Source organism: Alligator sinensis, unplaced genomic scaffold (assembly GCF_000455745.1).
Source record: "Alligator sinensis unplaced genomic scaffold, ASM45574v1 scaffold628_1, whole genome shotgun sequence".
Lineage (NCBI taxonomy): Eukaryota > Metazoa > Chordata > Crocodylia > Alligatoridae > Alligator > Alligator sinensis.
The window spans coordinates 1,450,950-1,464,928 of NW_005841873.1; the positions used below are offsets into that span (position 1 = coordinate 1,450,950).

The following is a 13,979-nucleotide window of genomic DNA, read 5'->3' on the forward strand; positions in this document are numbered from 1 at the left end:
CTGCCCTCCGGTGTGTCCACTTCTCCCCATAGCTTTGTGTCATCTGCAAACTTGGACAGAGTACACTTCACTCCCTCGTCCAAGTCGCTGATGAAGACATTGAAGAGTATCGGTCCCAGGACCGAGCCCTGCGGGACCCCACTTCCCACGCCCTTCCAGGTCGAAACCGACCCATCCACCACGACTCTCTGGGTGTGACCCTCCAGCCAATTTGCCACCCACCGGACTGTGTAGTCATCCAAGTCACAGCCTCTTAACTTGTTCACCAGTATGGGGTGGGATACCGTATTGAAGGCCTTCCTGAAGTCTAGGTATACGACATCAACCCCATCTCCTGCGTCCAGGCGTTTTGTAACCCGGTCATAAAAAGAGACTTGATTGGTCAGGCACGATCTGCCTGCCACGAACCCGTGCTGGTTTCCCCTCAGCATAATTTGTCCTGCCAGGCTCTTGCAAATGTGAGCCTTGATAATTTTTTTGAAGACTTTGCCAAGGATGGAGGTGAGACTGACTGGCCTATAGTTGCTCGGGTCCTCCTTCCTCCCCTTCTTGAAAATGGAGACCACACTGGCTCTTTTCCAGTCCTCCGGGACCTGGTTCGTGCGCCACGAGCGTTCAAATATTCACACCAGTGGCTCTGCAATGATGTCGGCCAGTGCCTTCAGCACGCTCGGATGGAGCTCATCCGGGCCTGCCGACTTAAACATTCAGTCCCTTGAATTCAGGGGATAGCTCCTCTGAATTCAACTTACCCAGAGCTCTTGAGCTGGATCCTCATCTGGGGTAAGCTGGATTCAGAGGAGCTCTGCCACTTTACACCTGAGTCTTAATCCCTATTTTGGCTTTTCCATAAATAGCACATAATGCCAGGGTCAAATATATGCAAGCAGTGAGCTTGGAGTAGGGTTTCACTCAAATAAGGTCTCATTCTCAAGGTTCTTTTCCTTGAAGAAGCTCAGTGATATTTCTTACGTGTCAGTCCTCATCTTCTAGTTCCCCTTCTACCTTATTGGTCTTTGGAGCCAACATCCCACTCTGCCGGTGGCAGCAAGAAACTAAGACAGTGCTGCAGAGGGAGTACCTCACAGCATCTTCTGACTTGGGCTGCATCAGCAGCACAGATGGCTTCAAAAGCTCTGGTCTCTTTGCTGGAAGCCTCAACTTCCATCCAGCAGGATATACTGGAGATGAGATCGGGGCTGGATTAATGTATAGGCAAACTAGGCACATGCCGCGGGCCCTTAGCTGCGAGGGGCTCTGGTCCTTTCCTCTGTGGCGGCGGCGCATATGGCCCCCCCTTCCCTTCCCTTCCCTTCCCTTCCCTTCCCTTCCCTTCCCTTCCCTTCTTAGCAGTGGCACTGAGCCCCATTCCCCATGGGTGGCAGCAGGAGGGTGGGGAGGTGGGTCTCAACCTGCCTGGGGCCCACAAATTTGTTTGCCTAAGGCCTACTAAAGGGTAAATCCAGCCCTGGATGAAGCACATTCTCCTGGTTTCCCTTCACAGCCTCAGCGAGGGATGCTTTTCTTCCCCCTGCCTTGGACAGTGGCTTCCAATCTTTGTGCGTCATGGGCCCCACTTCCAGTTGGATTGTTTCCCACGTTTTTTCCAAGCCTGAACATTATAATTACATGTCCATGGGGCTCACAGCCCCATTCCTCTCCCACTTGGGGTCATGCCCCCTAGTTTGGGAACCACTGCTTTCAGAGATTTGTTGGTGTTGTTTTGAACAAACGATTGCCCAAGACGGGGAAATCAGATGGTGGCATCAGCCAGACACCTCTCTTCCTGCACTTCAAAGAAACCCCGTAGAGAGCGGGCAGGGAACTGTTCTGTATAGCTCAGGAGGCACCAAGGGGCTTCTCTTAGACAGTCGGGCCCTCCTGGAGATACGCTGGCAGCAACTGTTCAATAACATGGAACCAGATGGTTCTGTAATTGTGTGTGTGTGTTATCTTTGGATGGTGGTGAATGCGCTGCATGGGAGGAAAGGCAGGGGATAGAGAGAGAGGAAGGGAGAGACAGAGAGTGAGCTGTTGCTTTTCTACGCATCCCTGGGTCACTGAGATTTCTGCTTTGATACTGCCAATATCGAAATCAGTCCTTTGCTTTGAAATTCTGGGCAGCATGGTGCAATGAATCAAAGAGCAGAACAAAAAGTACTATACAGGGTCAAGTCACAAACTACTTCAAGATCGTTTCAGGCTGGACATAAGGAAGAACTTCTTTACTGTCCGAGCCCCCAAGGTCTGGAACAGCCTGCCACCGGAGGTGGTTCAAGCGCCTTCATTGAACACCTTCAAGATGAAACTGGATGCTTATCTTGCTGGGATCCTATGACCCCAGCTGACTTCCTGCCCTTTGGGCGGGGGGCTGGACTCGATGATCTTCCGAGGTCCCTTCCAGCCCTGATGTCTATGAAATCTATGAAGGCAGTGACATACTGTTTCCAGAGGTGTAAAACCCACAGTATAGGCTGATATGGACATGCCTGTCAGGGAGTTAGGAATGGAAAAAAATTCCTCCTGAACCCCAGTGATTAGCTGGTGACCTAAAGTATGAAGTCTCATTTCCTCATTAACGTATCAGCAGAGATTCTTCTGCTCTCCATACTTCCCTAATCATTCATCCTAATCTCTACTAAATTCATTAAAGGGAACCATTAACATTTCAAGGCACAGAGCTCTATGGTTTCATGCCCATGCCTTGCTAAAGAATACTCTTTTAACCTGTACTGTGTTTTTTATCGCTGGGTTTCCCCTTGTTCTTGGTTGAAGAGAAGCACCTGGCTTACTGCTCAGTAGTCTAGATACCTTTTTGCCACATCCCTCCTGGTTCTCCTCCACAAAGCTTAATCCAGTCACTGTCATCTCATGTGAAATCTCTTATGACATGTCTGTTATCACTACCATTGCCCACCTCCAGGCTTCTTCTCTAAGTCTCCTTTGCTAAAATTAGGCCTATCCCAATGCTTTGAAACATGTTCATCCCAGCAGGCCCCTGCCTGCAGTGGGTGGCTTGGTTCACATTTACTGGGTGTTAGGGGGCCTTAAAGGTCTAAGCTCCCTTTATGCTGCCAAAATGTGATCAAATGGCCTTAGATGTCTGGATTTGGCCATTATTGCAGGAGTTAACAGAACGCTCCTGTTTGTAAGCCGCACACACACTGACTGCATATACTCAAAGTCCAGGCAAGGCTGCCCTCCAAACAGCATGTATAAATGCAACCCCGCAGTGTGGTGCAGAGCTACGTATGAATCCAGCCTGGCAAAGACCATCGACCCTATTAGCAGCAGAAGTTGCTTCTTACCTTTGAAAAAGAAAGCCTCGCCTCTGATCTGAGCCACCGCATCGAAGTGCGTGTTACATCTGTTGGGCACGTCTCTTCTGAGGCTGTGGAAAGACAGAGCTCACATGAACTGCAGTCCTACCCTTGCAGCAAGAAGAAAATCCCCCTCCACCTCTCCTTGACTGGGCACCTCTTCCCAGAGCCAGGAGCACAGGCAATTCATTCGGTCTCCCTCATTTTGTCTCCCACCCGCTGCTCTGTCTCTTTTGATCAGGGTCGAAAACAACTCCCCCATGAGCTGGTTGAAAAGAATCTGCAGCCCCGGGCTATAGAGACTGAGGAATCTGATGAGGTGCTGCTCTATCTTGACTCCTCTGTGAAATCCTATGAAATATGAACTTTCATTTCTACCCAGGAGGACTTTTACAATCTTTTCCCCAATGCCTGATGAAGGGTGTTTGTGCCAGAAAGCTTGCAATTAAAGACTTTTTTTTGCAAAACTGTCATTGGTCTAATAAAAGATATCATCTCTACTACAAGTCCTGATTGCCTGCTCTATACAGTAATTCGACAGGCGGTTACAAGCTCCATGGGTTTGTTGTACTGCAGTCCCCCATCAGCCCTGTTCTGAATCCACCCATGGGCTCAGGGTCAGGATAGGTTTTGGGCACAAGCCACATGAAACCATTTTGGAGGACAAGAGAGACTGGGAGCCAGGTTCTTGCTGTAGCAGTGCATCTGTAAGTCCAGAGTAACTCCCGTAGAGGCAATGCCATCTCTCCAGCTTCACAGCAGTACAAGTGAGAGCGCCGTTTGACCCGCTGCACTGAAACAGCAGGACGCCTACTGACTCCAAATGCCCACATGCTGACAACAGCCTGACTCCAGCTCACCGGACATCAGTGCTTACAGCCAGAGCTCAGAGAAGTTAGCAGAACAAAGCAGCAGGAGCTGGAGCTGCGGGGGAGTCAGGGGTGTGCGCCGAAAGGGCAGGGAGTGATTAGCTTGGCAGGGGCACCCAGCTGCTGTCACGGGTGGGAGGGAGAGGAGGGGGATGGCTAAGAAAGCCCTGGTAGAAATAATGATTGATGGAGAAGTAAAGGATAGCTGGAGCATGCACACACAAGCTGCTCTGAGTGAAGGGCAAGCCTGAATCTAATTTGCTAATAGAGGGTCTGTGTGGTAGCTTGCCAGCAACCTCCTCCCAGACATCTCCATACCTTATACGCCAGCTGCGTGTTTGGCTCGGAAGCTCACTCTCCTACTGATTCCCAGGGCTGAGGGATGGAGAGATGATGTGTTAATGGACATGGCTTTCCATGCCGGCAGTGTGTGTTGTGGGGTGCTGAAGGATCAGCAGGAGAATATATGCTCTTCTCTCCAGGCTCCTATGCTGCACATGTCCCTATCTGAATGCTCAAATAAGCCCCGGGCATATGATGCAGCATGAAGGGCCAGCTCCTTGCTTAGACTCATCCCAGCAACAAACACAACAGTGCCGCTAAGGATGTAACACTGCGTGCCTTCTGACAACATCATTACCTAAGCAACATCAAAGCACCAGAGAGGTTGAGATTAGTACCCTTATCCTTCTGCTCCTAAACCACTTGGCATGAAGGAGCACCCTCCTGACTGGCAGCAGTAGTAGGCCCCAACCACTTGGTGGCATTAGGCTTTCGCATATGGCCAGTGCGTTGCCAGAGATTTGCTGCCTTGCGGTGAGAACGGCCAGACCATTGTCAAGGGAGCTAGCTTGACAGCAGGTGTCTAACTAAGCATGACTAATATGGTACGTAAACCACAAACATAGGTAGGAGGATGAAAACTCTCTGCATTCAACTTAATGTGCTTTCAAACTTTTCACCCTCTCTTGGGGGAGCTGGAAGAGCATGTTAGCAAGAGCCCATCTCAAGCTTCTTTGAAATCATCCTATTTCAGGGCACATCCTAAATCAAATGTTTTCCCAATATCCCCTCCGCTTGACAGTTCTACTTATCATGTCCAGTATTTAAGACATGTGCTCCTTCTCAGAAGGAAAAAAAAAAATGCTCGTGTCGTTTCAGTGAGCTCTTTTATCTCCGAGACACACCACCATTATAGAAACAGAATTCCAGCTAGCTGAGAAACATCTTGTAGGAGAAATCCAGCAAAGTCCACGGAGATTCACCAAGAAAGAATATGACTGGGTAAAGACACAGGAAGAGGACTTCTTTACTTTTCCTGTAGCAGCTATTGTTGGCGACACACACAATACAGGTAGCTAAGAGTTTCAGGAGTGACTAGCCATTTTGGGGTGACAAGCTTGAGATGCCTTAAAGGAGCCCCTTTGTCAGATAGGAGATGCTCAGCACTTTACAAAAATTAGACCCCTTTTTGGTCCCTCATCATGCACACAAAATTAGTGGTCCCTTTGAAAAATCTGGCCAAAATCTCCATGAGGATGTAACACAAAGGCTGACTCCACCTCCATCTGTGCTACACATACCACCACTTAATAAGAAACGATAAAAAAGAGTTGCTAAGTGTTAATCATTTATAGGTACAAGTGTATCTATAGAAAAAAATATGTGTACACACACACAAACTTTTAGCAAGACTTTTAGGAAATTAAATATAATAAATAACAAGACTGGATCTACAATGTCCTCTTTTGAGGATGTTAAGGTATGGATCCAAAACCAGAAGATATTTTGGACTTTCTTCCTAAAGGAAAAGAACATCATGCACATGCACACACGCATATGTGTAGGTGGGAACTGGATGCTAAATAAAACAATAACCCAAGCACGGAGGAGGAGTGATCATCCCCTTATTCCTTATTATCTATAACATTCCTCACCACCCCCTGAGCTCCTTATTTATGTTCTAGTCCTGACTTTACACCTCATTAAAGCTACTCCCTACACTGGGTTTTATCTTTGGGCTGCTGTAGCTTTTAACTCTTTCATGCCCAAATGACCCAGAGCTTCACAATAACCAAGTGTGCAAACATGGTGCCTGTGTGCAGAATGAGCTTGCCTCGGTGGCTCTTAGATGGGCAGAATGAATGGCATGTGGTGGGGAAAGCTCTACTCAGGACCCCTTAAAGGATCTTTTCAAAAGCCTCAGAGATTCATGTCTCTATCCTGGGTAAGCAAATACTGAATGCCTCAGGGTGGAGGATATAAAAACCATTGGACAGTTGAACCAAGTGGGATAAGCAAGGGAAATAGATGGAAAAGTGGCAACCCTACTTCTGCCCCACTGTTCTCCATATGTTAGGTACTGATATTAGCTCCATTACCAGAGAAACAAGCATGGGATAATCCTTCTTGAATGCAGTTATCCTCACAATCTCCTTAGTAGTAGGTTATAGGAACAGTTATCCCCATTTTACAGACAGAGAACTGAGAGACTGAGTTGCCCACAGTTACTCACACGGTCTGCGGCAGAGTGGCGGACTGAATCCCAGGCTAGCACATGCCAAGACCCAAGCGTTTACATGCCTTGAGTGTGCTGAGGCAGAGAATATGGTTGTAAAGCAGTTGCTGCTAGAGCCCTGGAAGAGCTCAGAGGGAATCCCAATCCCTGTAAAAGTATGACCTTCTTGCCTCTAGAGGAAAGCAGCCAGACCAAAGGGGATGAAATCCTTGGCTAGTGTAGCCTCGAAAACAGGAAGCCTGACCTACTTCCGAATGTGCCACTGACCTTAGGCAAATCCCTTCACCTTTCATGCTCATCCATCCTGTTCAGACTGCAACTTCATCAGACAGACAGCTTGCTAGTATGTGCTTGCACAGTTCCCAGCATAGTGCTATAGTGGTGCAAAGTAACAACAGCTCCACTGAAAGCCTCCCTTCTAGGCCTCCACACACTCAGAGAGCCCTTCTGCTCCTGTAGGCTCCTGGCCAGAAGTTGTTCAGGTATCCCTAAAGCTTGCTAATGCATTCGAGACCGCTAGATCCAGAAGCCAAGGTCTGCTTAATCTGAGAGCCCTAAACAAGGGAAGGGGACCTGTCTGCTTGATAACACATTTGGTCGTAGCAAACATCTCCTGAAAAGAAGCTGTCCTGGAGCCAGGCCACTCCCTGCTCATCCCTGATCCACCCCTGGAAGTACCTTAGCCAGTTGCTCATATGGACAGGATACCCTAAGGTGTGTGTGCCCAAGCCATGAGACTGCAGAAGAAGCCTGATTAAAATTTCATCTAGGATGAGTTAGCCTACAGGGTGATGGGGACAAATTTCCCACAGTGCTGAGCAAATCTTCAATGATGCTGGGATATTAGGGAAAAGCAGCGAGTTCCAAGATGATTCTGGACTTCTTGGTGCTCCTTGAAGGACTGATAATAGCCAGGGGCTGCAGGAAGATGGGGGTCTGTCATTACTGCTGTCAAGCATTTTAAGGGATACTTTTCTTCCAGATACAGATGTGAGAGATGCAACACTGAGGTTTGCATTTTAAACCAGAGATTTAAGATACATCTTAACTACAGGCAACAAAGGCCAGAAGCATGCATTTGGAAGGGCTGGATGACGAGGACTCCTGCAGCTGAGGGCCACACTGCTGAGACAAACCTAGATCAAGGAGTAAGCAGGGCTGACACCGAGGCCTTGGGAGTCTGTAGCATGAAGTTCAGGCTGCCTCCCCCTTTCTCTATTTTCCAGTTTCACTCCTTCTCTTTTGCCACCTTTCTGTTCTTAGAAGTGGCCTAGCATGGTGATGCAGCTGCCAGGAGCAGAGGAAAGGGGATGTCCAACAGCAAGGGCATAGGGTGAAGACATTAATGACCACTGAAGGATTCTCCCAGGGTCACTTCTCTTTGCTGCTATCTGCCTGGTTTAATGCCTTCTAGACATGAGCCCTTAGCTGGAACTGGCTGTCTGTGGGCACTGCTGTATCCTGCCCATTACACATTCAACAAGAAAGGAGTTTATTAAACTCGAGGTCTAGTCATGCCCTTCCTGTGGAAAGACTGTGTTGGGAACTCAGGTGGAGTGTCTTTCTCTTCTCAGGGTGGTGCCTCTAGGTGAAGGTGTGGCAATATGATGCCATGATGTCCCATGGGACCAGCTGCTCCCAGCGCATCCCATCTCCTCTCTCTAGCAGGACTATGACTACCTTTACCGGGCTGCGGGAGCAGGGGAGGGACCAGGAATTAAAAGGTGCGGATTCCACAGCCACGTTAGGCAGGTCACTAACATTTAGGGGATACATTTTCCTCTTTTGCCTCAACCCCCACAGCAGCTGCACCTATGATATTAGTACTCCCTCAAGAGCCAAGCCACCACTTGGCTCCAGATACCATAGAGCCTTGTCTGAGCAGATAGGAAGTATACCGTGGGTAGTCAACGCAGGGGAATTACCACTCCACAGCCTCGTGAGTCCTTGCAGGGGCAACCCACGTGTCTAGAGACAGTTCTCATGGTTCCACCTCTCTCCTAATCCTGTGATGGGAACTAGTCATGGCTTTGTGGGGAAGAGAAGAAATAGCGTGTCTTGGGTCACCCCCTGCCCACTTCCCCTGGCTTTAACTTCCCCTTGAGTTACCCCCTGCCCACTTTCACTGGCTTTAGCTAGCAAGAGGAAACTATGCAGCCCAGAGGCACTGGACTAGACACTCATGCTTTAGTACTGGCATCCTTCATGGAAACATCACTGACAATGCTATATGAAGGAACTCAGCTTACGGGATACTGGAGCGGTTCTCTGGCAGCTCTGGCAGAATGGGGTGGTCATCGGCTCTGGTGACCTCTGGCTTGGCTGTCGGGGACACAGACTCCCTGACTCCTGGCAGGAAGACAAGGAAGTGTTAGAGGGAGTGCCTTTCTCACCAGGGGTATTGCACGCTCTAGAGAACAGCTGTCTCTATGAGGCACTGGGGATGGAAGTGAGACATAAACGCCAAAGGTGGGCATGGGGATGAGAATGGGACACACTAACCATACAGCTGCCAGATTCGGACTTTGTCTTCATAAGGCAGGTCATACTTCAGGGGATCTCCCACTGGGCCTTGGTAGTATGGTCTCATGATAGACTCGATGGCAGAGACATGGGTCAACCCAATGGCATGGCCAAACTCATGGACTGCCACAGCAAACAGGTCCATCCCATGAGCATCTGAAAACAAAATCATCATCAGCACCATCAAAATAAGGGACGCTGCACACTAATCATGGGCCTGTGGACTGAGGAGCATGCGTCTATGTGCTTATGGGCTTTGCATCGACATCAGTGGGAAGGAGTGCAATCTAATCTTTGGAACAGGACACCAGAGACACATTTATGTGGCACTGCACTGACCTCTGTGCTCTTGCTCTGACCAGGTAAAGCACCCCACACGGAGGTCTTTGCTGCCATGACCAGACGCTTCTGGTTCCTAGATAGCTTTTTTAAAAGTAGTCTACGTCTCTCTACGTGACTCTATGTAGACCAGGGGCGGGCAATTATTTTGGGCAGAGAGCCGCTTACTGAGTTTTGGCAAGCCATTGAGGGCTGCAGAGAGCCGCTTACTGAGTTTTGACAAGCCATCGAGGGCTGCATGACAGGCAGCCCAGGGCAGATAAATATTAATTTTCTAAATTTTTTAGGGCCCCATGGGCTGGATAGAATGGCCTGGCGGGCCGTATGTGACCCGCGGGCCGCATTTTGCCCACCCCTGATGTAGACATACCCTAGGAGTCTTCTAGACACTGCTTGGCCCTCATGCACTCCTCTTCAGCCTCCTCAGGGCCCTTCCCATAAGCACTTCCAGAAAGATTCCCCTTTGTAGTATCTAGTATATTGAGTATATATAACACCCCCAGTTCCTACTCTTTCCTAAGGTTGCATCCTGATAAAGGCAGCCTTCCCTGGCCCACCACACACATACAGACACACATGCACAGACACACACTTTCCACATTGTTTGCCCTTACAGTTGGGCCTTATCTTGCTCAGGAGATGACACCTTGCTTAACACCAGTCTCCCATTTTGGTTACTGACCCTTTAAATTCCACACCATGAAACAGGACGGGCTGACCTCAAGCACCACTAATCCTTAAAGAGCAGACTGCCACGGTACAGGACATTTTAACAATTTCAGACCCTTTGTCTTCAATGTTTTGTCAAGTCGAGAGAGTGGCTGAGACTCGCGCTTCCCTGCAAAAAGTTTCAGTTTTGACAAATCAGCATTTTCTGACAAAAGACATTTTATTTGAAACTTTCTGAGCCATTCTAAGATGAAGCCCTATAAAAGAGTCCTACTGCACTCCACCACGGCTGCCCCAAACACTGCGGCATCAGCACTGCCATCTCTGCTGTTATGGGCCATTGCTGTAATACCTGGTAGCATGTAAGAGGAATGGGGCAAACAAATCAGACTGCAAGACAGCTAGTCAGGCATTCCCAGGAACCCATGGGTGTAGAAGTTGGGTCACGTATGGCCCGACTGCTGTGCAGCTGTGAAGCATCACTGTGCTGCACAACAATCAGCCGGAGGCTCTCCGTGGTTTCTGTGCAAGGACTGGGCAAAGCCTTAGGTTGGCCTTTTCTGTCAAGGGGCTTTGGGGAGTGGGGCAGCAGGTGGGGATATCTAGCTAGGAACACAGCCAGGTCTGGCAGAGAGTGCACCGATGTCTCACACTGCTCGCTTGCTAACTGCAGGAACTAAGTATGGCCATGCCGGCTGAACTCTAGAGGAAAAGAGCGTGTCTGTGATGTGCATGGTTCACAAAACTGAGCTTCTGAGCTCAAACTGGCTCCCACTGAGCTGCCCACTTCTCTTGTAGCCTAAGAAGGAGGTGGGGCAAAACTGTGTTCCCAAGCTAGTCTCCATAACATTTGTCTCCCTAGGGAAGTACTTATGAGGACGATCCTCCTTCCTTTCTTCAACCATTCTGCTCCTCTCACCATAGCTTCTGCAACATCTGAGAAGATCCAGGTAACACTAAATTGATTCCTCATTCATCATACAGGTAACACTGCATTGGTCATTCTTCTTTCTCACTCTTCTCACAAACCACAGCAGCCCTACCCCGCTTTCTGCTTGCAAATCTCCTCCTTTGCAGCCTGAACTCTGGTGCCTCCTATCAAGTCTACCACAGGAGTCTCCTTTGAATGGCTGGTCCTGTCCAGAGCAACACCGCTATGATTCAGTTAGCGGGCAGAGGTTCTGCTCTGGGATGCTGGTCCCTGTTGGGATCCTTAGTGGGCCTTGCTCTGATTTTAAATCATGACAGATGCATGGTTCGCTCTCACTGAGCACTGCAATAAAGTAGAAGCACTACCCAAGCATGGCTCTGGGAACATCCTTCTGAGCCTTATTGAAGAACAAGGGAGAGCTCCCACTAAAAGTAGTGACTGATTTGCACTATTTCGCTCCCCCACCCCCCGCAGCTCTCCAGAGAATCTGTTTTTTGTTCTGGGTTTCTTTGCTGAATTTCCCTTTTCTTTGATGACTACTATTTACAACGTCTGTAAACAGCCTGGATTTTTATAACCTGGGCTGTTTTTACCAGCGGACAGAGAGAATAAGACATGTGCTTTTGGAAGTTTTTATGCCATTCTGACAACCTTGAGGATATTTTTATGTCCCCTACCAAGGTGTTACTTTTTTAAATCATTGGGGAAAGTGAAATAAATAAAAGAAGTTTAGACAGTCTGGGCCATTAAAAAGAACCACTGAAAATCTCATCCCCTTGTCTCTCAGCACCTTCTGGATGATATAACCCTCCAGAGACTGTTTCCTCCTGCCCTGGTCTCTGCATTCACTCCCTGAAGATAGGCATGCGGAGCTGCGTCTGCCTCTGTCAGTTAATCTTATCTAATACCACCTGGTCTTATGAATGCATGCTCTTCCCTTTTCCTAGGGTCCAGGAGTCAGGTTGCTAAGGTAAGCCAGCACACAGAGACCAGGTCCTAGTGCCAGAGAAGTAGGGAGCTAACTAGCTTGGTTTTTTTAGGGGGGTGGGGGCACTAGCTGAAGTTCAAACATTCAAGAGTTGCCAGTAGGTGCCCAATGTGAGCCACTTAGGGGCTTATCATTAGGAGCATTTAGCCCTCCCAACTCTCACTGAAGTTGAAGAGTGGTGGTGTCAGCACCCTTTGAAAATTAGACCTGCCTACTTCCAGTTGGACACCTAAAAGGGGAAGCACCCAGAATTAGAGGTCACCTTTGACAAGCTTGTTCTAAACCCATCAGGGATGTTCCTAGTCCATCAGTGCAAGCAGGACAAGCCCCGGTTAGCATCTACCAGGGGTTCCCTTCAACCGGTTTCCAATCCAATACTGAACTGCTCAGCAAAAGCGGTGGCAGCTCAGTAGAAGCAGCAAAGCAGTAGACAGAGCAAGAACCCCACTGAACTCTGCACAGTCACAAGGACCAGGAAGTTTTCCAGGACGACCTAAGACGCCTGGTGAATCATTAGCAGAACAGGAGGATGTACATGCTTCCATGGCCCCCTGGATGACCCATGTCTGAGTCTGTTGGGAGCAAGAGGAAGAACCAGATGAACAGGACAGTGTTTTGATGAAAGTACTTAATGGGTAAAATAACAAAAGGCAGAGGTTTTCTGTCGTGAGGAAGGGAAGGAAAAGGCATCTGTCTGTCAGATTTGGTTTTGAAGGTGCCAGGTTGTCCACAGTAACATTAGCAGCCTGCTGTGTGGCGTGTAAAGGGAATACACTTCCCTTTAACCTTGTTTGAACCCTGGGGGATATTCTGCTAGCCAACTGGTGGAGGGGACAGAGGGGAGCAGAAAAATCCAATTAACCAGAGAAAAGAAAAAAAGAGAGATGATATTAGTCAAGCTCAAGGAGGAAGATTAGGTCTAAATGAAATCATTAAGCCCAGGCAGCAGAAGCCCACTGGGACACTGGCACAGGAGGTGGTGTGACAAGTAAATTAGCAGCTGGTGACTGGAGCAGCAACACTGTCAAACTCCAGCCAACATGACGCGTGGGAGATCTGATCACCTACAGATGGCCTGCACAGCTGAGGTGCACTCATGCTTAGAAGACTCTTCACTTATTAAAGCTGTGCCGTTGGCTGGAAAAAGATTAAAGGGAGATTTTTTTTTAAGTGAAACTTCTTCTTGCCTTAAAGGAGAGTCTTAATTGGGTGGAGGTAGTGTTAGTAACAACAACAGTAATACCACTGAGCTTTTAGAGAACACGTTTCATCACACCCCTTTCTAAAGCAATCAGGAATAACCCCATTTCACAGATGGGGGACCTGAGGTACAAGGCAATGAAGCAGGTGAGTGCCAGAGTGTAGGAAGAGAACCAAGGATGTTCTGAGTCTTAACCCAGTGCTCTACCCACCTTGGGGGGGGGGTGGCGGAGAGGGGAGAGGCCAGCCCTTGTTTCCAAGTCACTGGTATTGCCCTGTTCTCTTTCCCCGGGAGCTGAAAAGTTGGTTATTTGTCACGGGAAAATAGCAGCCTTCAGCTTGGCCTGTCTTGTCAGCAGTCCCTCCATTCCCCAAGCAAGCAGGGATCTCTGGGGGTGGAAGAAGCTGCATGGTCATTCTGCAGCTGGGGGGGGGGGGCACTAGGGCAATGCCAGACCCCCTGTGCCAATGAATAAGCAAAAGGCTGGTTCTCTATTACTTCATCTCCTGTGGTCTCAGTGACACCTACGGAAAAAGAGTGGATATGCAACCACGCTGACCCTGGAGCCTTTTATGCACAAGTCAACCTTGACTACACACGAACCCACAGACAACAAGTAGG

The 13,979-nt window shown here is 48.8% G+C and overlaps 1 protein-coding gene across 1 annotated transcript in view; it reads right to left on the reverse strand.

Moving 5' to 3' along the window:
- Positions 1-13,979, reverse strand: part of MMP17 (matrix metallopeptidase 17) — an 87,472-nt gene that overhangs the window by 16,037 nt on the left and 57,456 nt on the right. The window contains exons 5-7 of the mRNA XM_006017075.2: positions 9,210-9,386; positions 8,957-9,056; positions 3,309-3,391 (exon numbers count right to left, since the gene is read on the reverse strand). Of these exons, the coding sequence (XP_006017137.1) occupies positions 3,309-3,391; positions 8,957-9,056; positions 9,210-9,386 (360 nt within the window). The remainder of the gene's footprint in view (positions 1-3,308; positions 3,392-8,956; positions 9,057-9,209; positions 9,387-13,979) is intronic.